Below are 23,098 nucleotides of genomic sequence, written 5' to 3'. Positions count from 1 at the left end.
TGTGCAGGTGCTCTGGAGGCCCACGCCCAGCAAGCTGCCCTTCCCGGAGTCCCGAGACAGCCCGAGAACTTTCTCCAGTGGCGGTCTCAGCCCTCAGAGCCTGGCAGCCGGCCCCCGCCTGGCTCTGCCCAGCCTGGCAAAGCCAGGGAGCAAGGACTCTGTCCCTCCAGACAAAGGGGGCCTGGAGGAGGGTGCTTCCCCTCCCCGTCACCAGTCCCCACCCCCTGTCCACCAGAGCTTCCACCAGAAGCTGGCGGCCTTTTTAGAACGGGCAGGGGGCAGCACCACGCCCCGCAGCGGAGTCCTGCCTGCTGCTTCCAGGGACAAGGATCTCCAGACGTCTCCTAGCAAAGACCTCGACGGGGGGGAATACTGCTCCATTGCCAGTTGGTGCCCTCCCAGCACACTGACGCCGGCGGCGGGGCAGGGCCCCAGGTGTGGGCGCGGAAAGGCTGGGCCTGTACCTGGGGGTACAAATGAGACTGCCTCGCCCCAAGAGGAGGGCTGGGGTACCAGCCTGAGCAGCAAGGACCACAGCCGACAGGACCCTCCAGAGAACGGCTGCCCCTTCACCTTGGCCCAGAGGAAGCTCCCTCAGGCCTTGGAGGCAGCCAGCCTGTCTGATGGCCTGTCCGGCCCTCCTGTTGGCCACACAGACGGTGACTACTGCTCCCTTTCAAGGCAGCCCGAGCTGAGGAGATCCCATGGCCCGGGCCCCATCGGGGGGAGCCCCAGCAAATCCCCAGTGTCCCCAACCCAGCCCCCTGAAAGCAGTCCAGCAGAGCCCATCTATGCTGAGATCACCAAGAGGAAGAAAGCCTGCCCGGCCTCGTCCAGCCTGCCAAGCACAAACAGGTGGGCTGGGCCCAGCCAGGACTCAGCGGGGGGAAGCTGGAGGCCCAGGCCTGACGGGGCCCCCCAGGTGGCGGCCAAGGTGACCATCATGGCTACGCACACAGAGGACGATCAGCGCACCATCTACCTGCGCAGCCCTGACTCGGCAGTAGGGGTTCAGTGGCCCTGTGGGCACCTTGGGCCAGGCTCAGAGGACGCCTCCCTGCGAATGCCAGAGCCCAGTCCGCGGGAGCAGCCGCTCCACAACCATCTGCCTGGCCTGAGGGGCGGGGACCCGGGAAGGGCATGCCCTGCTATCCCCCCCAAGGTCTGCAAGGGGAGCCCTGGGGGGTCTCATGGATCCCCAGAGGGCTCTCCCCTAGCGCAGCTCAAGGATGGCTACTGGAGCCAGCCGGGTGTCCCAGACCTCACGGACACTCTGTCCTCCACGTCCTCCTCCTCCTCCTCCAGTGTCAGGGAGCTCGCTCGCTGCCTGGTGCCAGCTCAGTCTTCCTCCTGGGACCAGAGAAGACCCCGCTTCCAGGTGGGAGCCAGGAACTACCAGGGTAGGATAGAGGAGGAGGGGGAGGGGGAGCTGGACCCGCCCAGCCCAGGAAGGGTGAGGGAGATGGAGAGAACCAGCTGCAGCCAGCGGCCCCGGGCCGAGAGCATCTCAGAGCAGCCCAGCCGGACCGAGGGAGGACTGGGGCCTGGCATGAGCAAATCCGCCTCCTTTGCCTTTGAATTCCCTAAGGACAGGAGTGAAGCTGAGAAGTTCTCCCCTCCTCCTCCTCCTCCAAAGTCAAGGTAGGTGCACAGGGAGCCTGGGCCCCTCAGCCCTCTGAAACTGGGCAAGGGTCACCTGCCAGTCACATAAGCGGAGCTGGTACCCGGGCCCACGGCCTTGCTTCTGGGCCTCCAGCCTCTGAATGTAGCGCGCATCCTATCCTCTCTGGGCATCAGCTGATTTCTGAGTTGTTGTGGTCCCTAACCTCCCCAGGTTGGCACCTGGCACCTGGCACTCAGTGGATTCTCTGCCAGCAAGACAGAGGAGAGAGTATGTGTGTGTGAGTGCCTGTGTGTTGTGGGGGGAAGGAGTACGTGTGCCTTCCTGCATGGTACCCTTGAATGAATGAATGAATGATTGAATGGAATCAGTCCCTAACTGAACATTCGCCAGGTGCTGTGCCCACATTGAACACAGGTTACAAATACAAGAGCTGGGCAGCCCGTGCTGCTCCCAACGAGCCCCCTTCCTTTTTTCCCCCCTGAGACAATTAAGTGACTTGCTCAGGGTCACAGAGTTAGGAAGTGTTAAAGGTCTGAGACTCGGGGAGCTCCCTTCCTAACCAGGAGACAGCCTGTCTGAAGAGGTTGCTCTCAGCTTTGAGGCTCTCCTGGTTCCCAGTGGGTCACTAGTTGCAAAGCCAATAGTAATAGATCCTCTTCAATGCCATCTCCCCTGATAAAAATAATTCTGGTGCTGAAACATGTGATAAAGCAAGGGCACTAAGGAACAGAACAGAACATGCTTTCCCAAGCCCTGAGGAGTGATGGCCAAGGCTGGGCTTCCCTGGGTGATGGTAGCAGGACCTGAGCTCCTGGGCCTAGCATTGTGTACGAGCTTTCCCCACGTCAATAAGGGGCAAGGGTGGTCAAGGTGGTTTGCCCTGCCTGGCATCTGCTGCCTCCACCAGGCTGGCTTGCCCACCGAATGGATGGCAGAGGCTGCTCTCTAGATAGTGGCTATGGGGCCAGGCCTGGACAGGGTGGGCAGTGCTGCTAGCCCAGGCACTCTTGGTGTTGGGAGTTGGAGGCAAGGGTCTGCTTCTTAGGGCCTCCAGAGCCTCTTCTTTCTCCCTTAGGTGCCCGCTGCCTTCACCAGGCTGACTTAGAGACTTCATCATAGGCTCAGGTGCCAAGGTTTCTTAAGTCATTTAATGTCTTTTGTGCCTTGGAGAGAAAGGCCAAAGGGAACTTTGGGTGCCAACGATCAGGCTGGAGTGTGGCAAAGGCTGTTCTCAGTAGCAACAGTGTTATCAGCTAGCACCCAGCAAGAGTCCAGTGGTCAGCTTGTTCTAGTCACTTTGGACAGCGAGCTATCTGGGGGGCATTCATACTAAAGAGGGAGGAGCCCTGGAAGTAGAGGGAAAAAAGCATGGCACATTGGCAGAGGCTGGCATTAGGGGCAGGAGAGCCCCGGATGTGAATCCTGCCTCCAGAACTCACCCCTTAGCCCTCTGTAGAATGAAAGTGCTGGACGCCCTGGCCGCCGAAGGCCCTTCCAGACTGAGATCTGAAGTCTCGTGGCCTGTAGGAGAGGGGGCAGGTCATGCACTCAGTATGTCTGCAAAGTCAGGACAATGGTCCCTGTCCTGCCGGAGATAGGGGGGGTTGTTATAGGATGGGAGTTCTGCTGCTTTCCTTCCTCTTCAAAATCCCTTCTGAGGGAAAAGAAAATAAAAGTCCTTGTGAACCTGCCCATGGAATTTAAAGTCTGGGGAAGGTTTTTCTCTGTCAGATCAAAGTTTTGGGGTTTTTTCCCCCTATTGAAAAAGCCTGCTTGTTTCTTGAGATGGCAGTTCTCCAGAAGGCCGGACCATTGGACTTAGGGTCTCGCTGCTCCGCTCATGCTTGGGGAGGTCACTGGCGACAGAAATCAGACATTTCCATAACATTTTGGGGCTTCTTCCCAGTAGCTCGGTAAGGTAAGGGATTTTTATTATTCCCATTTTGCAGATAGAAAATAGCATCTCAGAGAAGCTTGGACTTAACCCAAGCAGAAAAGGCAGCATGTGTCTGAGAAGGGATGAGAAGCTAGGGTTCTCTGACTTCTGGTCTTGCCCGTCACTTGAATGGGGGGCTCAGACCTGCCTGGAGCCAAGATGTGTAAACCAAACCAGGGCTGGACTGATAGTGTGGGAACGGAGTTTCTCTACTTGTATTGGACAAATGAACTTGCTCGCCCTCTTACCTTCCCCCCCCTCTCTGGGGTCCAGCCTGGGTCAGTCCCGTGAGAGACTTGAACCCTGGCAATGATGGCGATTAAAGTGGGACTGTCTGAGAATCCCGGCCTTTGGGAGGGAATCCAAGTTGCCATAGAAACCCGACTGGGGCGACGCTCAATTAGGACTTGAATCAGAGATCAGGTTTTGGTGGGCTCAGGTGCGTAGGATGCCGAGCTTCGAAATGCCCCATGGGATTTTAGTTCTAGTGCTTTACAGACCCGTCCCTGGCCATGGAAACCAGAGCATGAGGGCAATGCCGGCTCTCTTGGTAGTGTTTCCGCCTGCAGTGACATTAGCTTGAGGCAGGCTGATCTCTAGGATCTATCGATGCTTTGGCAGTACTATGGGGGGTGGGGGGGGGGGCTGCAGCCCTGGGCTGCAGGATTAGGCTTTGTTGGATTCGAATGCCAGCCAGGCCACAGACTAGAGAGAATATGGGTTGGGGCCCTGAGCTGAGCCGTTTCCTAGGACCAGCCCCAGCAGACCCAGGAACCAAAAACTGGGGACATATTAGATGGGGGTTCTTGAGAGGTCCCAGACTTTCTAAGGTGCAAGACTGACCTTCCTTCCCAAGTAACTCTTATTACCAAAGCCCCATGACCTGTGCCCATCTCTTCAGGTGCATTGTCTAAGAATATAGGTATATTCCTTTGTGTTCTTGTCTGCACTTTACACTCAGCATTAAGAGGAGAGAGGCAGGAGCTTCTCATCTCCCACTTGTTTGCTGGGGCATCCCATAGACCCTTACCCCAGTTTTCCCCAGGGAAATCACTTCCCTGCTTTCTTTAGTCTTGCAGGGTTCCTCTTCCCTGGAATGCCTGCTGTCCAAACATTCTCACCACTTGCTACTGCCACAGGCTGTGCCAGGTATTATTCCTGACTCCTTGTCTTTATTATCTCTGCATCTTATGAACTTCTGGGCATTTGTAATGCTATTCATCTTCCTGTCTTCTGTGGCAGAGGTTTTTAACCTGGAGTCTGTACGTTTATTTTAAAAATATTCCTTCATAATTCTGCATATTTGGTTTTATTCATTTAAAAATCTTGTTCTAAGAAGGCATCCCTAGGTTGTAAGACACAGCCTGCCAGAAAAGACTAACCATTATTTATCTTTGGCTAAATCTGTCTTTTTATCTTTCTCTGTTATCTACCTATCTCTGTAATGGACAATTTTCTCTTTCCACCTTTCTTTTCAATTTAAAGATTTTCAAGAATCCAAGTTACAACATGTTTACTGGCCCTTATTAGGTGCTTAACCTTGGAAGACCTCTCTGTTATCATTAGCAGGGTGACAGATAACCTCAGGCACCCTCTGAGGGAAGTCACCCATTCCAGGGATCTTCTTCTGGGAGAGGAGATGTCCCCTGAAGGAGCCCGTCCCTCCACGTCCTCCTTGGCTGAAGGACAAACAGTTGCCACTTCTTACAGGCAGCCAGTGCCCTCTGCCTTCAGGAAAACCCTTCAGCCGGGGTTTTGTTGGCACCAGCTTACACCTGAAATCGGGAGCCAACTGTTTAATTTTCAGTGGGAGCATTTGCATCTCAGTAATCAGCATACACGACAAATTAGGGCTTAAGAAAGTGATGTAGGAGATTTTAATAAGGCATTTTAAACTTAAAAGTATGTCATGCATGCATTCTTTCCTTCAGAGCGCCAGCTGCTAATTATTGACCAACACACCCCTGCGTTAATAACCAGGTTATTCTGTGGCTCGGAGCGTTCAATGTGCCTTCCACCCTTTTTCTTACTGGATCCTTGCTCACTCTGGGTTCTTTGCAGATTTGATGAGCTTTCTATTTATGGCTTTACCCAAACCATGAATAAAATACTCAGGAGTGAACAACAGATGCTTTTAAGTAGGAACTCTAGCTTCCCATTACCCTGCCAGGAAAGGAAACAAAGTCAGCCCAGCATGACCTGCTCTTGGTCAGATGGTCATCACTACTTCCCTTTCTAGTTTTCCTCTAACCATCTCTTTCACAATTGGTCCAGAATTTTGCCAGGAATTGAAGTCATGCTCACTGGTCTATTGTTGACAAACTTCTCTTCCTTTTTCTGAAAACTCAAGTGCCTTTTCCCCTTGTTCCATCTGGGGGCTTTTCTCCCATTCTTTGTGACATTCCAAACATCACTGGCAGGGACGGAGCCCTTTTGTTGGCCCAAGGATATTTACCTGAGCCAAGTGATTTGGATGCTTTGGACTCAGCCAGGCCTTCGATTATCTCTGTCCTTCCTTCTCTCTCATCTCCCTCTTGACTTTTGCTGTTTCATCTTTTCCAGTTCAAGGATCATTCTTAGCCAGAGAAAACAATTGCACAATAATAGACTGACTATTGTGCATTTAACCAAGCGTCCACACTTTGATGGTGGGATTTGGATGTGGGAAAAGAAAGACAAAGAGGCAGGAACCACAGTGGAAATGGAAGTGTTGGATAGGAGGCAGAATGGGGAATGAGAAATGGGATGGTCACAGACAGGAGTGGGAATAGGGACATAGAAAATTTCTCCTTTTTCTGCTCTGGACAACAGATGAAAGGACTTTCTCTTTTCCCCTCAACCACTGGGATTAGGAGGATCTCCGGTTACCCCTTTTTCAGATGGGCAGAACCAGTCTGACTGGATCCCCTCTAGGACATCCTTGATAAGTGACCATACGGCCCCAGCTTGGAGACCCCTTTCTGGAGAGCAGTTAGACAACTCCCCAGGACCAGGAACACCCCTAAGGCTGCTTGGGTTGGAACCATCCTGCTTTGTCTAGAGAAGCTGGCCATCAATCTATTTCTTCAGCTTGTCTCAATTTTTCCTGCTGTGGTCAAACCAGCAAACTTTAAGCCTTCTTTTTTGCACTTTGCAAGGTGGCACTTAGGTAGGTCCTTCATAAATGTTTGCTGCCATCCCAGCCCCAGTTTAGGCTTCTCTGGCTTTCTTCATGCCTCTGCTGGTGGAGTCCTTGGAGGGTTTCCCAGGTGGTCCTGTATTGCTGTCCCCAGCTCTAGGGGGCTCTTAGGAGGGCCCCCACCCCAGTGAGGAGGGAGGGAGCCATCTGGACCCTGTCCAGAATGCTCCTGTCCTAGCACCGACTGGCACAGCAGGCGTCACCTCCAGGGCAGCCACAGTAGAGACAGGGTTTGTCTGAGCAGCCTTTGGAAGATGTCACTGTGAGAAAGAAAGCCCCTTGTGTCCACTGTCTAGTGAATTCAGGGTTATAGGCCAGTTGGAGAGGAAGTCTGGAGCCAGGTTAGAAGGGACTTCGATATCATGCTGGAAGGTTGGACCTGATCCTCGAGGCAGCAGAGACGTGAGGTGGTCAGGTCTGGGAGCTGGAGAAGGTGACCTTGGCAGCAATATGGAGGGTGGCCTGGAGTGCCAAGGGACTCGAGGCAGGGAGGCCTGTGGCGGGGCTGCTCCTCTGGACAAGAAGGGGCGAAGCTGTGGACCTGAGCTGCGGCCATGTGTGAGCCAAGACCAGGGGGCAGAGGTGAAAAAAAATAAGTCCGTTGGGGAGCTATCATCCACATGGCAACCGATGGGCTGTGGAGATGCAGGATGAAAGAGAGAGCAAGGAGGACCCCTAAGGTTACATATGAACCTGAGTGAGGAAGAAGAAAGTGTCAGGTTTGGCCGAGGGGGAGACCTGACCATGAGGAGGAAGGGGAGGGTGATGGAGGGGCGGAGGGAGCTTATGGGAGAGTAGAACTGGACAGTGGACTCCATCTCCAGCATCTTCCGTGGCATCTGAAAAGATCAACAATAAGGACTTGGTCCAGTCCTTTCCTAGGGTACTCTACCCTGCTCTCTCTGTTGCATGAGTAAGACATGCTTTAATATCCTTGCATTTGAGAGGTCCTGGGCTCATAGACTGTCAGAACTAACAGTGTCCTCAGGAGCCATCAGGATCAAGCCCCTCATTTTATAGAATATATATATATATAATATGTATATTTTTATATATTGTTTTGTGTATATATTTTTTCATAGAGAGGATATGTGTGTGTATATTTATATATATAAAACTGAAGGCTGTGTGAGGTCACACAGGAAGTGAGAAAGGGGGAAAGGAATAAGCATTTCTATGTACCTACTATGTACATATCATCTCACTTGATCATCAGAGCAAGGCATCTGCATGCAGGACTCTTTCTGAGACCACAGTGCCTTCCCAAGGGCTGTCAGAGGACCTTGAGCCCCACCTGCTTAATTTATAGGGGTAGACACTGGCCAAGTCCACCCAGCTCTGGGGAGTGTGTGTGTATGGGGGGGTGCAGAGCTGAGATCTGTATACAGGCTAGGAAAGGAGCCTCAGGTTATGTCTTTGCTATGATCTTTTTAGTAAGAAAACATGACTTTTATGCAGCATGAAATACTGTCAGCTTCCCTAGAGTCCAAGCAGCTCCAGTCCTTGAGTGATGATTTAGTCTGAGAGCCCTTCGGGTGGCTGGGACTGGGGCAGGACCACTCTGACATGTGACCCCAACCAATGAGTGCCATTGATGGGTGGAATCCCCCTTGCTCTCTACGTCACCATGTAGCCGTAAAGCCTTTGGGCATGGGGAGGCTGGAGGCTGGAAGCTGGAGGCTGTCTTTGCAACGTCTCTTTTACCTGGGAGTTGCCAAAGGAGATAATATTTGTAAAAAGTCCTTGACACAGTGCCTGGTTCACACTAGGTGTTGCTTAAATACTTACTCCCTCCCCTCCCTTTCCCTTCATGGCACCCCACCTTCCTTAGGGTCTCCTTTTGTCTCATCTCCCTTTGATCTCTTTTCCTCTTAAGCTTTACATTATGAGTGCGGACTGCTCAAAAGCACAGCTGTGTTCTGATCCAATTGTCTCCCCCTTTCCTCCAGGTAACCCTGAACTACCTATGGTGTTTGCATGAGATCATTTTAAAGTTGGGCTGGGTCTCTCATATCATCGGATAGCAAGTACGGATAGCAAGTTTGTCCACTTTGTGTTTGAATAGGGAACGTACCATACCTCCAAGAGGGTGGGCAGCCTGCTGCCCTGGGCAGACCACAGGAGGGCTTAAAGGGCTCATCAATCAATCAATAAGCAATTAAGCTTGACACACTTTGGAGTAATTAAGGTGGAGGTTGGAAGGGTTTCTATTTGGGCAATTAGTCACATAATAATCATTAATAAATGCTTATTGATTGATTGATTAATGTTCAACAGGCAGCTGGTGATATTGGGCCAGAGATCACCTGGGGAGTTAGGGCATAGGGCTAGATTTAAAGATCTGGGAGGCGTTTATTTGGAGATTAGCATTGAACTCTTGGAGCTGATAAAATCAGACAGACAGATTGAGACGAGAGACAGAGAGACAACTTCCTTCCTTCAAGACCCTACTCAGGTTCATATCTTACAATGGAAGACAGCCAGGAAAGTTAAGTGACCTAGCCAGGATTCAAACTCAGGCCTGCTGATTCCAAATTCAGCCCTGTTTTCATTCTAAGTGCTGGCTAATGACTTTCCTCCATTGACCAAATATTTTTTAGGTTCTGGCATTAGAAATACAAAGATAAAAATGAACCATCAAGACAAAATAAACCTGGAGGAGGAGAAGAGAGTGACTGTTTGGTTTGTATCTCCAGTGCTTAGCACATAAGAAGCTCTAAGAAAAGCTGAATTCATTCATTTACTCATTTATTCATTTACATTGGGGGACCCAGTGTGCACAAAGAATGAATACAAAAATTAATACAGAGGAAGTTCTTGGACAGGATCAGCATGGTTGGGCAGAACAGTTCACCTGAGCGAATCAGGAAAAGTCTTGGAATAGAGGTGGAATCTGAGTGGAGTCTTGGGGGAAGGCAAGAGTGACTTCAAGAGCAGAGAGGCAAAATGGAATGTTTTGTAGGCAGGTACTTGACCAGCCCATTCTTCTACCTGCCTCCTCAAGGAAGAGATGGGAAGAGTTCCAGAGACCTGTGCCCACTACCACCATCACTTTCTTAGATTTTTGAGCCAAAACTCTCAATTTCCATTTTCCAATCATCTGCTACTGGCTAGAAATTTCCACCACTTGCTACTCTTCCAACCTTTCTGATATCTAATCCTGGAGATGGCCCTGTATGCCCTGGGAGACCTGGCCTTTTTAAGCTAAAGTCTCAGTTTGAGGTTGAGTTAATTAATGACTTGGAAAAGCTCTTGTTACAGGGAAAGCCCATTTTAAATTGGGAGTGGCTTTAGTTACTCCACTTTTCCTATCCCTGGGGATTATTCAAGCTAAGTGCCTTTGGGATCCTATGAGAATGATTTATTTCTGACCTCGCCAGTCTATTGGCTCCTTCAAACTATATTGTAAATAAAATTTGGCAAGTCAGCGCACAGAAAGCGGTGGCCAACTTTGTCACCAAGGGACTCCACTGGATTTGGAGCTAGAAGGAGCAGGAAGGTTCAGTCTTGAGCCTTTCATGAGGCTTCCTGTTTCTCAGGGACTTAGCTCTGCAGTAGGGGAATGGAGATACCCTCTCCAAGGTTTATAATACAATTTTTTCACTGTGGAAATGAGGGAAACAGGTGGTCCACCCACGACTATCAGTCAAAGAGTCTGAACTGGGAGAACCCTTGTAGTAGCCTCCCTAGATCCAAAGGCATATAGAAGTTAGTAGCTTTTATGATATCCTAAATTGTTTTCCAGAATGATTGGATCTTGTCACAGCTCCTCCAACACTGCATTAAAGTAACTAATTTCCCATAGCCTAACATTTTTCATTTTCCCTTTTTTCTTATCTTTGCCAAACTTAAGAGATTGAGATAGAATCTAAGAGTTGCTTCAGTTTTCATCTCTGTAATTATTAGTGATATGGAGCATTCTCTTCAGGCTTTATGTACCCTAGGTTACATTCCCTTGAGAACTGCCTGTTTATATCTTTAGAATATTTATTAATTGGGGAAAAGTTCTTATTCTTTTACATTAGAATTAGTTCCTTGTATCTTTTGAAAATGAGACCCTTATCAGGAACTTGCATAGATTATTCTTCTTCCTTATTATCTATAAATTTTGTGCCCTCACCCCTCATAAATTGTTTCTTTTCTAGTATTAAGTAGATTTTTTGTGCAAAATCTTTTTGATTTTATGTAAACAGAATTGTCCTTGTCATTTTTGGTAAGATTTTATATTCCATCATTGGTCAGGAACTCCTCCCTTGTGTATAGATCTGAATTTGTTTATGACAGGATCTTTAATATCTAAATCATACATAAGTTTGGAGATTACCTGGTATATGGCATGAGGGGCTGGTCTGAATGTAATTTCTGCCAGACTGTTGCTCAGTTCTCCCCACAGGTTTTATCAAGTAATGAGTCTTGACCCCAGTATCTGAGTTCTTTGAGTTTATCAAATATTAGGGTACTAGGCTCATTTATTTATGTTGTGCACCCAGAATGTTCTGCTGAGCCATTTCTCTGCTTCTTAACCAGGACCAAATCATTCTGATGATAATTCCTTTGTATTACAGTTGGAGAGCTGGTACTGCCCACTTTTTTTTTCATTATTTCCCTTGAAATTCTTGACCTTTGGTTCCTACAGATAAATTTTATAATTAATTTTTCTAGCTCTATCTTTGGCAGTCTGATTAGTATGGCACTCACTAAGTTAATTTAGATAATGTCATTTTTATTATATTGATTCAACCTACCCATAAGCAATTAATGTTTCTCCAATAATTTAGTTCTGATTTTTATTTGTATAAGGAGTGTTTGTAATTGTGTTCATATGGTTCCTATGTGTGTTCCAGCAGGTAACTCCCAAGTACTTTATATTGTCTGCAATGATTTTAAATGGAATTGCTCTAATTCCTGCTGCTGAGTTTTATTGGTAAGATATAGAAATGCTCATGATTTGTGTAGTTGTTATTTAATTCATTATTTATCCATCCATCCATTCATTTATTTCCTTCTTTTTAGGCTTTTTCCTTTCATGTTCTTTGTGATCCTTTGGCTTTCTGGCATCCACACACTCCCTCGGGTTCCCCCAGATGACCCTTTGCCATTGATGTTACTGTCTGAAAATCCTTGAACCAGCCTGTTTCTGTTGCTAACTAGTGAGATGACTTGTGCATCTTGCACTTCCATTTTCAACCCAGACTGGGGTCATAATCCCATCCCATTCTCCTAGATCTCATCCTTAAGGCTCTATTTCCTCGATCAAAATTCTTGACATTCCTCACTTTTGGCCATTCCAGCTCTTCATTCCATCTCTGATATGTCTCATTCTCCTAATAGTGCTCTTTGCCCTCATTGTGACTTGTAGTAAATTTATTTATTTTTAATACACATTGCTTTATGAATCATGTTGGAAGAGAAAAATAAGAGCAAAAGTGAAAAACTATGGGAGAGATTAAAAAAAAAAAAACAGAAAAAAGAAGTGAACATAGCATGTGCTGATTTACATTCAGTCTCCTTAGTTCTTTCTCTGGATGCAGATGGAGTTTTCTGTCCAAAGTCTATTGGGATTGCCTTGAATCATTGAACCACTGAGAAAAACTAAACTTTTTCTAGTTGATCTTCATACATTCTTGCTGTTTTTGTGTATAATGTATTCCTGGTTCTGCTTGTTTTGTTTGGCATTGGTTCGTATAAATCTTCCCAGGCCTTTCTAAAATCAGCTTGTTCATCATTTTTTTACAGCAATAGTATTTTATTATCTTCATATACCACAGCTTGTTTAGCCATTCCCCAATTGATGAGCATCTACTCATTTTCCAGTTCTTTGCTACCACCAAAAAAAAAAAAAAAACCTGCACAAACATTTTTGTACATTCTCACTGTTCCCTAACATTTGTTAGGCTCCTACTATGTGCCAGGTACTGTGCCAAGTGTGGAACCTCAGATAGGTGATATGCAGCTCTCTACACTGAGAACCAAAGTCGTTCAAGGGGGAAGGGCAGCCAGAGCTCACCTCAAAGATCAGATACCTGAGTGGTGCTTCAGAAGGTGAGAGGGAATTGGGACATCAGAGAAGGGAAAGAAAGGGATTCTCAGAAAGGAGCTGTGCAGTGATGGGCAAACAAGTACGTTGGGGGCAGATCTGTGGAGTTTGTTTTGGGTTAGAAGCCAGAGTAAGACTGGAGAGGCAGGAGGCCCCCGTGGTAAAGACCCTCTCTCCTTTCCTTGTTGTTATTAGGCATCAGGTCTTTCCCTCCCAGATTTTTTTTTTTTTTTTTTTGACTAAGCCATTCTTTGCCTCATTTCTTACCCAGTTTTAATCACTGAGTGGATGTTGCCTCAGTCAGACTGAGATCTATTGAAGACTTTAGTTTAAAAAAGTGGAGGTCTCCCACTGCATCCAGGGCCATCTCCAGTTATCCTGATCTATACCTGTCCACTGGACTCAGATGGCTCTGGAGGGGAAAGTGAGGCAGGTGACCTACCTCACTTAAATCCAATTCATTGCATATCATGGTCCCTGATGTCCTGGTCCTCTTCAAAATTGAAATATATATATATTTGTTGTTTATGGCAAATGGGGTTAAGTGACTTATCTCAGGACACATAGCTAGGAAGTGTTAAGTATCTGAGATCAAATTTGAACTCAGATCCCCCTGACTTAAGGGCTGGTGCTCTATCCACTGCACCGCCTAGCTGCCCCTCAAGATTGAAATATAACAACACTGGAAGCCATTGAAGGTTTAATTTGGGGGTAGAGGTCTGATGGGACTAAATCAAGGTCTAAGAAAGATGAGATATATTGGCCACCTAAGGTAGGAGGTGAGGGAAAGGAGGGGAAATTTTGGAGCACAAGATTTTGCAAGAGTTAATGTTGAAAAATTATCCATGCATCTGTTTTGAAAATAAAAAGCCTTAATAAGAAAATAAACTTTAAAAAAGAAAGAAAAAGGCGAGGAGTGATGTTTGAGCTGGACCTGAAAGCAGGATGTGGCCCAAGTAGGCAGAGGAGCAGGCACGTTCCCAAGGGGTGAAACCCAGAGCTCCCCTGGGCATTCTCAGACCTCGTTGCTTCCAGTGCCCAAGTGGAGAAGATGATGCTTTCTCACCTGGAGCTTGCAAAGGCCAAGCCAGGAATCTTTTGGAAAGGATGCTGTCCCCATTTCACCTTAATCTGGCCTGGATGTGACTATAATTAAGACACATTAGGAAGGCTCCGCTAAGAAATGGAAACCGGAGCTGAGGCTCTACCTGGGGCCAGGGGAGTGAGCAAAGGGAACGGAGCTGAATAGCTTTTGCGGGTTAGCGGGACCAGTATTTGAATATAGAGTGGAATTAAATGATGGGAGCTGGCCGGTTCCTTCTCTGCGGCCTCCCAGGACTCCCTTGGAGGGAGCTAATGCAGAGTCTGGGGCAGGGAAGGCACTTTAAATTGGGACATTTGATTGGATACTTTTTAGCCTTTCTTTGTATCCCCTGTATTTAGCCGTAGTGTCTGGCACGCTTTGTGTTTACTATTTGTCCTAGGCTACAATTATGCCGGAGGGGGAGGGACTGGAGGGAGTCCCTCTAAATTTGAATGAATGAATGAATGAAAAGCGTTTGTGGGCACGGTCCCTTGTCAGAGGCGGCCCTCCTCGCTCCGATTGAGGGGCGCGGATGTCCGGAGCGATGACGACTCGCGAGTGTCAGTCACCAGCTTGGAAAGGCTTGGCCGAGCGGCCACCCCCATAGGGTCACAGAGGCAGAGGAAGTGCATTCTATAGAAAGAGCCGGCGGAGGAACTGCTTGTCATCCTCTGGCAGCCGGCGGCGGAGCGGGGACCCACGCGGCAGCCAGGGCCCCACTCTGTGCTCCCCGGGGGCGGCGGGGCTGCGGAGAGCGGAGCTGCCCGGAGCCACCGCGGGCTAGGATGGTAAGGGAGCCGCGGCTCCCGGGCGAGGGGCACGGGGCGGGGAGGGGGCTGGGAGTGCCATTTCTATTTCCTCTTGCACAACTACAAAGGGAAAAGTCTTCTTGTTGGGCACCGGACTTTGTTGGGCGCCCTGAGGCTGGGGCTGCGCCCCTGGGTGCGCGAGGCGGCCTCCCGTGGGAGCCTGGTCTGGGGGTCGTGGCTCTGCCCCGGGGCAGGACACGTGGGCCCGAGGTGCGTGAGGGGAGCGGACACGAGCAGCGGGCCGAGAGCGTGGCCCGCGGTGCGCACCCGGCACCGGCACCGGCACCGGCACCGGCAGGCTCGGCCGGGCCGCGGTCCCCGCACTCTGCAGCGTGCGTGCGGCGCTCCCAGGCTCCCTCCGCGGTATTTTTAGCTGTGGTTTGTTCCTGAGAATGAATGAGGAAGTAGAGCAGATGGCCTTTCTTCCTGCCCAGCTCAGCTTTCTCCGAGCCCGCTTCCAGTGTGGGGGCGGCAGCCCGAGCATCCCTCCCGAGCACAATGGGGGGAAAACCCCCTTCAAGGCGTCCGGGCGGCAGCTGCGCAAGCGGGGTGCCGAGGCCGCCGGCCCGGGAACTTCTGCCCCTCTCTTCTCCCAAGGTCTGGCCGCGGCTGAGAGCCAGCCCCAGGCAGGGAAGGAAGTGCGGGGGAGAGGCAGTGGGGGCAGTCGGGGAGCCCCTTTCCTCTGTGACCAGCGCCCGTCCCAACAGGGGAGCCGAGTGGCTGGCCAGCCTGCAAGCTTCCTGGCATCTCCGTGGGTCGCACCATCATCGAGCTGGCCCCCTGGTTTGAATTTAGTCCGGTTCATTTGGTTTTGTACTAATTTAAAGGTAAACATGTCATTCCTGATCAGCAGAATATCAGCTCAGATTATCATGAAAAGGTAGAGAGGACTTCCTTCCAGGTGACCTGAGAAGTTTGAAAAGTGTCCCCATTTTACAGATGAAGAAACTGAGGGTCAGAGATCACAATCCTGCAGCTGAACAAGATAAGCTTGAGTAAATTGAGTAAATTACATGAATAAATTGGCTGTTATAAGGAGAGAAGACTGAGGCCCTGAGGAATATTACATAGCTAGCATGTTTCACATGAGGCAAAGAATGGCCTAGTTAAAAAAAAAATCTGAGAGGGGAAGACCTGACTCCTGATCAGCAAAATATCAGCTCAGGTTATCATGATAAGGTATAAAGAGAGGACTTCCTTCCAAGTGACCTGATAAGTCCCCATTTTACAGATGAAGAAACTGAGGGTCAGAGATCACAATCCTGCAGCTGAACAAGATAAGCTTGTCTTTACATGAGTAAATTGGCCATTTGAGAGAGAAGACTGAGGCCCTGAGGAATATTACATAGCTAGCATGTTTCACATTAGGGAAGGAAAAAAACCTAAGAGAGGAAGACCTGATTCCTTTTTTTTTTTTTTTTTTAATTTTATAATTATACATTTTTTGACAGTATATATGCATGAGTAATTTTTTTTATAACATTATCCCTTGTAATCATTTTTCCAAATTGTCCCCGCCCTCCCTCTATTCCCTCCCCTAGATGACAGGCAATCCCATACATATTAAATGTGTTACAGTATAACCTAGATACAATATATGTGTGTAAAATACCATTTTCTTGTTCCGAAGATAGACAGTAGTGCTAACAATTTACATTCACTTCCCAGTGTTCCTTCTCTGGGTGTAGTTGTTTCTGTCCATCATTGATCAGCTGGAAGTGAGTTGGATCTTCTTTATGTTGAAGATATCCAGGAAGACCTGATTCCTAATAACAAGAGAGGGCTTCTACCATCCTGTGCCCCCTACCTCTCCAGTCTTACTCTGGCTTTTAACCCCAAAACAAACCTCACAGATCTGCCCCCAAAGTACAAAGCGACCCGGGACTTCTGAAGCCAGAGCCAGTGTTCTCTCTTCTTTTTTTTTTTTTTTTTTTTTTTTTATTTTATTTTTATTTTATTTTTTATTTTATTTTATAATTATAACTTTTTTTGACAGTACATATGCATGGGTAATTTTTTACAACATTATCCCTTGCACTTACTTCTATTCAGATTTTTTCCCTTCCTCCCCCAACCCCCTCCCCCAGATGGCAAGCAGTCTTATATATGTTAAATATATTACAGTATATTCTAGATACAATATATGTGTGTAGAACCGAATTTTTTGTTGCACAGGAAGAATTGGATTCAGAAGGTAAAAATAACAGTTTACATTCATTTCCCAGTGTTCCTTTTCTGGATGTAGCTGGTTCTGTCCATCATTAATCAATTGGAATTGGATTAGCTCTTCTCTATGTTGAAGAAATCCACTTCCATCAGCATACATCCTCGTACAGTATCATTGTTGAAGTGTATAATGATCCCCTAGTTCTGCTCATTTCACTCAGCATCAGTTGATGTAAGTCTCTCCAAGCCTCTCTGTATTCCTCCTGTTGGTCATTTCTTATAGAACAATAATATTCCATAACATTCATATACCATAGTTTACCCAACCATTCTCCAATTGATGGACATCCATTCATTTTCCAGCTTCTAGCCACTATGAAAAGGGCTGCCACAAACATTTTGGCACATACAGGACCCTTTCCCTTCTCTAGTAGTTCCTTGGGGTATAAGCCCAGTAGTAGTATGGCTGGGTCAAAGGGTATGCACATTTTGATAACTTTTTGGGCATAATTCCAGATTGCTCTCCAGAATGGTTGGATTCTTTCACAACTCCACCAACAATGCATCAGTGTCCCAGTTTTCCCACAGCCCCTCCAACATTCATCGTTATTTGTTCCTGTCATCTTAGCCAATCTGACAGGTGTGTAATGATACCTCAGAGTTGTCTTAATTTGCATTTCTCTGATCAATAGTGATTTGGAACACTCTTTCATATGAGTGGAAATAGTTTTAATTTCATCATCTGAAAATTGTCTGTTCATATCCTTTGACCATTTATCAATTGGAGAATGGCTTGATTTCTTATAAATTAAAGTCAATTCTCTGTATATTTTGGAGATGAGGCCTTTATCAGAACCTTTAACTGTAAAAATTTTTTCCCAATTTGTTACTTCCCTTCTAATCTTGTTTGCATTGGTTTTGTTTGTGCAGAAACTTTTTAATTTGGTGTAATCAAAATGTTCTATTTTGTGATCAATAATGGTCTCTAGTTCTCCCTTGGACACAAACTCCTTCCTCCTCCACAAGTCTGAGAGGTAAACCATCCCATGTTCCTCCAATTTATTTATGATTTCGTTCTTTATGCCTAAATCTTGGACCCATTTTGATCTAATCTTAGTATGTGGTGTTAAATGTGGGTCCATGCCTAGTTTCTGCCATACTAATTTCCAGTTTTCCCAGCAGTTTTTGTCAAATAATGAATTCTTATCCCAAAATTTGGGATCTTTGGGTTTGTCAAAGATTAGATTGCTATTTTTATTCACTATCTTGTCCTGTGAACCTAACCTATGCCACTGATCAACTAGTCTATTTCTTAGCCAATACCAAATGGTTTTGGTGACTGTTGCTTTATAATATAGCTTTAAATCAGGTACACTTAGACCACCTTCCTCTGACTTTTTTTTCATTAGTTTCCTTGCAATTCTCGACCTTTTATTCTTCCATATGAATTTTGTTGTTATTTTTTCTAGGTCATTAAAATAGTTTCTTGGGAGTCTGATTGGTATAGCACTAAATAAATAGATTAGTTTGGGGAGTATTGTCATCTTTATTATATTCGCTCGGCCTATCCAAGAACAGTGTTCTCTCTTCTTGAGATGTCTGAGATCCAAAGCTAGTTAAGTCTGAGCCTGGAAATAAGAAATAAATAATGAATGAATAAACAAATATTCCTTAAATGTTTACTTCAGGCTAAGCACTGTGCCAAGTTCTCTGCAAAAGCAAAGACGGCCCTTGTCCCCAAGGAGCTTACATATGGGAGGGTACATGGGGCTTTTGAGAAGTAGATTGGCACACTGCCCCATCTAAGGCAGAGCTGATTTCGTTACAGTTTATGGTTCAGGAGGTATCGAGGAGGAGAGCAGAATAAACGGAAGACTGGCCAGAACTTTCTTCATGAGAACCAAATCCCACCTTCTTTCCTGTTGCTCTTACTCTGCTTCCACTATCTACTGATCCCATCTCATAAGCTCCATGGGATCAAAGTCTGTCTTAGTGTCAGCACTTAACAAATACTCATCAACTTGGGTTGATACCTATCCAGGTAGGCAATGGGTTACCCTCCTTGGGGGGGGGGGGGAGTAATGTCTGTCCCTCTGGGGGCTTTACGTAAAGCCCATGTGATTGCCCATTGGGCAGCTCATAGCAAGGATTTTTCTTCAGGTATTGGTTGGACTAGAGGGAGTCCCCAAAGTTTCATCATATTTGAGGTTCGGTGTTTCTATGAATATTATGAATATTTCCTTCCCCTTGCAACAAAGAGACTCAAATTTTACCTTCTTATCCCCACCTCTATACCCAGAGTTTTAGCCTAGAAAAGAGACAGGTGCCCTTCTCCCCCACTTCCCCCACCCCTCACACTTATGCACACACATTTGCCTTGTCCCTACTTCTCAGGTCCTGAGCTCATCCCCCTCCTTCCAGATGGAGCCTCACGTGCCAAGGAGTGTCCTAACAACTGAGCTGAAGTTGCAGAGCAGGAGAATGGTTGGGGGAGGGACAAATGACTGGGGAAGACCCTAGTGTAGGGACAGAGAAGGAGTCTAACACAGTAGACAAGCAGGGCGCCCAGAGAACCTTTCCACCCACAGGCACTTTGCCGTTCACTTGGCACCTGCACTGATCCCATTGTGAGGATGGCAGACGTGAGCAATAGCTCAGTTACGTGCCTTGTCTGGGCAGGACTATCTCTTCATGGGGAGCTTTCAGTGTGTGTCCTGCAGACCCCACAGGAAGAGTGGACCAGCTTTGCTCTGTGAATCCAGGTCTGGTTATTTCCCCCCCCCCCCCCGGAAGGGCCAACTGTGTGAAGGGCCAGAGGGAATTGGTGGCTTGGTTTCTGCCACCTAATGACCTCATGGAGACCCCCTTCAGAGGACTCGTGGGAAGGCAGCAGATGGCCAGTGGTTGTGGACGCACTTAATCACTTTTATCCCCATAGTGAGGCTCAGGTGTTGTTCCTTGTGCTTGGTATCTCCCCTTCCTGAGATGCCATGTCAGTCAATCCCATCACTGCTTGCCCAGGTGGTCAGGTCTGTCCTGTGGCTTCACCTGGCAGCCATCCCCTTGATGTGCTCCCTGTCTGCTCTATGATTGCTTATAAATGGTCTGTATTGAGTGATATAGAGATGACACCAGGAGGCAATGTCAGGGGTGACAACCAGGAATGACCCTGTCTTCTCCTGGCAGGGAAACAAACTTTTCTTGTTGGAAAATCTTTCCAGATGTCTTCCATTTTTTTATGTCCTTCTTCCACCATCACCTTCCGAGGCAGAGCTGGATCTCTCCTCAGTCCTTCCTTTAACAACTTTTGTCTTCTGCTTCTGTTCCCATCTGCTTTAGGAGGAGATACTTCTCAGAATTCTTCACCATCCCTCTTAATAAAATTTCACAACTATATTTTTTATTCTAAAGCAGTGATACCTCTGAAGGTCATCTTTCCACTTGGACCATGGGGCAGTTAAATGGCACAGTGGATAGAGTCAGTTTAAACTTCTATATGGCATCATTGCTTTGGGCATCTGTCCTTTGCACATCCATATCCTATTTCTTCTTTCAGTAGGTCAGGATGGACACGCTTTAGCAATATTTTGCACCTTGTTCTCACCTTTGAATTCTCTCTGTGAGATTTGTAGTAATTTTGATCTTTGTTCTAATAGTCTAAAGGGAAGGAAACATGCATTCAACTATGTGTAGACAAGCCATGTGCAGGATAATTTGGAGGGAAGTGAGGGGCTCTAGCCAAAGGGAATTTGGAAAGACTCCTAGAAGATGGACATTAAAGGAGCCAGGAAGCTAGCAGGAAGAGAGCACTGCAAAATGGGGACAGCCAGATAGAATGTCTAGGTCCTTCTCTAACTCCTTTATGTGTCTTTCCAAGGAGAATCTGTGAATTCTGTGTCCAACTCCTTTTTCTTCTGATACTATTTATTGTGAGATTGTCAAGGATGTGAATCAGTTCCTACACCGGGCTATGCCATAGAGGTATTGAAAGAGGTATTAGGAAGCTATAGATACTATCAATGACAGCCCCCAATGACAGTTCCCTGATTCCGGACCAGAGGCAGTCAAGTCTAACCACCATATTTAAGTGATGAGGAAAATAGGTATAGAGGTGAAGCCATACAGTAAGAAAAGTGGGATTCAAACTCTTATAACTAATCAGCAAAGTCAAAGCTTTTGGCCCTGTCCAGACAGGTAGCATCCTTCATCATGAACCTCCCATCATTGTGATCGATCCCTTCTCTTGAACCTTTCAGACTAGTTTGTTTTTACAATGTTGTTGTCATTATATAGACCAAAGCTGCTGCTGCTTCTTCTTCTTCTTTTTTTATTTTTTTTGGCAGGGGGGGTTCTTTATTTTTTAAGGCAGTTGAGTTTAAGTTATTTGCCCAAGGTAACACAGCTAGTAAGTGTTTAAGTGTCCTGAATCTGAAATTGAACTCAGGTATATAGATCAAAGCTTCTTAAATTGTAGGTCTTAACCCCCACTGAATGTGGGGTCAGGAAATTATGATTTATTATCAATAAGTGTTTGATTTATGTACCAATATTATATTCATGGGATTACATAAAAATTTCTTGGGCAAGAAGGGATTGAGAGAGGGAAAAGTTCAATAAGCCTTGGTATAGATAGTACCCCTGGTTCTGCTCACTTCACTCTGCAGCAGTTCATTCAAGTCTTCCCAGGTTTCTCTGAAACCATTCTCTTTGTCATTTTTAGGGCACAATGATACACCACAATTTATTTATTTGTTTGATCATAATTTATTCAGCCATTCTGCAACAAATGGGTTTGATTTCCAGTGTTATGCTATTACAAAAAGATGCAAAATTTTACCTCTGCCCTTGCACTGGTCAGCTCCTTTCTCTGGGACCTCAGGGTCAAGCAAGGGGAGCAACATTCTTCCAGACTCCTTCTAATCCTACACTCCTCCCTTTGTTTTGGTCCAATCATGCTGGTATTTGTTCTTTGACCCCTCATGACCCTGAGCTCTGTTTGAACACCAAAAACGCATGACCGGTGATCTTGAACAAGGCATTTGACTCTTGTGTGACAAGCAGGTCCTGCCCTTGCTGTACTATGGTGTAAAGGGTAGTGGGTTCAGTCACTGCATTGTGGGCAGGATTATTAAAGGGATGCTTCACTAGTATATAGAAAGGGAAGCAGCACTTCCAAAGAGCCTACCAGGCTTAATCCAGCCCAGGTCGTGCCAAAGTCACTTCACTTTCACTGAGGACAGCGTTACTGATCTATAGAGGAGAAGATTCCTGTGGAGAGATCTTGCCTCAGTTTTAGCAAAGCTTTTGATAAGTATTTCAGGATTCTTGTGGAAGGGGAGCTATCTTCAGAAGCCAGAAGGGTCATTGTTCGAGGAAGGATCTCACTAAGTCTGTCTGACACAATTTAGAGCAAAAGGGGGAGTGTCCAAGGCATAAATTTAAACCTGATGCAAGGGGGGAAATCTCCCAACCATTTCCCAACAAGGGAGCTTCCCTGGAGGCAAAGGGGTCTGCCTCGGGAGGGGATGCTGGCTCCCTTCTGGGGGATCTCCAGAGAGAGGTCCAATGATAGTCCCCTCGTTGGGGACAATGTATAAGTGGGTTGAGTCCCTTCTACCACTCCAGTTCCATGACTCCATTCTGGACTCCCTCCTCTTACCAAGCACTCATTCTGCTGACTTCTTCTTTCCAGGCATCTTCTGAGAATGAACAAGAGCAGCTCTGATCTGGAACAGGCCAGCCTTGGCTTGGCAGAGAGCCTCAGCTCTCCTGGGTTCAGCGGCATCCATGTTCACTTCACCACTGGCTCCACGGACAGCCTGACCTCTGACTCCCAGACCTGCAGTGACGGAGGTGAGCTACCTGCAAGCACATCCACACATTCTGCCCTCTACAGGGCAGAGCCAGCTGTCCTAAACAAGCAGACCAATTCTGACCTACAGAGGCGGGGAAGGAGGATGGCTGGGAAACTGGGATTTGTCCGCTTACTCAGGAGAGCTGGGAACTGGGACCACCAAACTGGAGCACGCTGACTGGGTGGACTCGTTTAACACCTCCCTCTCTGAGAGGCTCTCTGTAAATGAGTGTGTGTGTTTGTGAAGGACTCAAGGATCTCTGAGGTCCCTTAAGAAAGCAGCATAATTCTGGAATCCAGGAAGTTCAAATTCTCTCTTGATGTGAGTGAACCTGGAGAAGTCACTTTCCCATAAACTATATAGTTTATTTAATATTTATATATTAAATATGTACATAGAATGTCTTTTC

General features: G+C 47.0%; 1 protein-coding gene across 2 annotated transcripts in view; it reads left to right on the top strand.

Annotated features, from left to right (window-relative positions):
- The window catches only part of PRAG1 (PEAK1 related, kinase-activating pseudokinase 1), a 131,386-nt gene that overhangs the window by 92,627 nt on the left and 15,661 nt on the right, over positions 1-23,098 (top strand). For both annotated transcript variants that reach the window (XM_074276283.1, XM_074276282.1), the window contains exons 3-4: positions 8-1,641; positions 22,527-22,687. In XM_074276283.1, the coding sequence (XP_074132384.1) occupies positions 8-1,641; positions 22,527-22,687 (1,795 nt within the window). The remainder of the gene's footprint in view (positions 1-7; positions 1,642-22,526; positions 22,688-23,098) is intronic.

The sequence above is a fragment of the Sminthopsis crassicaudata genome, chromosome 6, assembly GCF_048593235.1.
Source record: "Sminthopsis crassicaudata isolate SCR6 chromosome 6, ASM4859323v1, whole genome shotgun sequence".
NCBI lineage: Eukaryota > Metazoa > Chordata > Mammalia > Dasyuromorphia > Dasyuridae > Sminthopsis > Sminthopsis crassicaudata.
The sequence above is the reverse complement of the archived record's forward strand: the minus strand, read 5'-3'. Positions and strand labels throughout refer to the sequence as shown.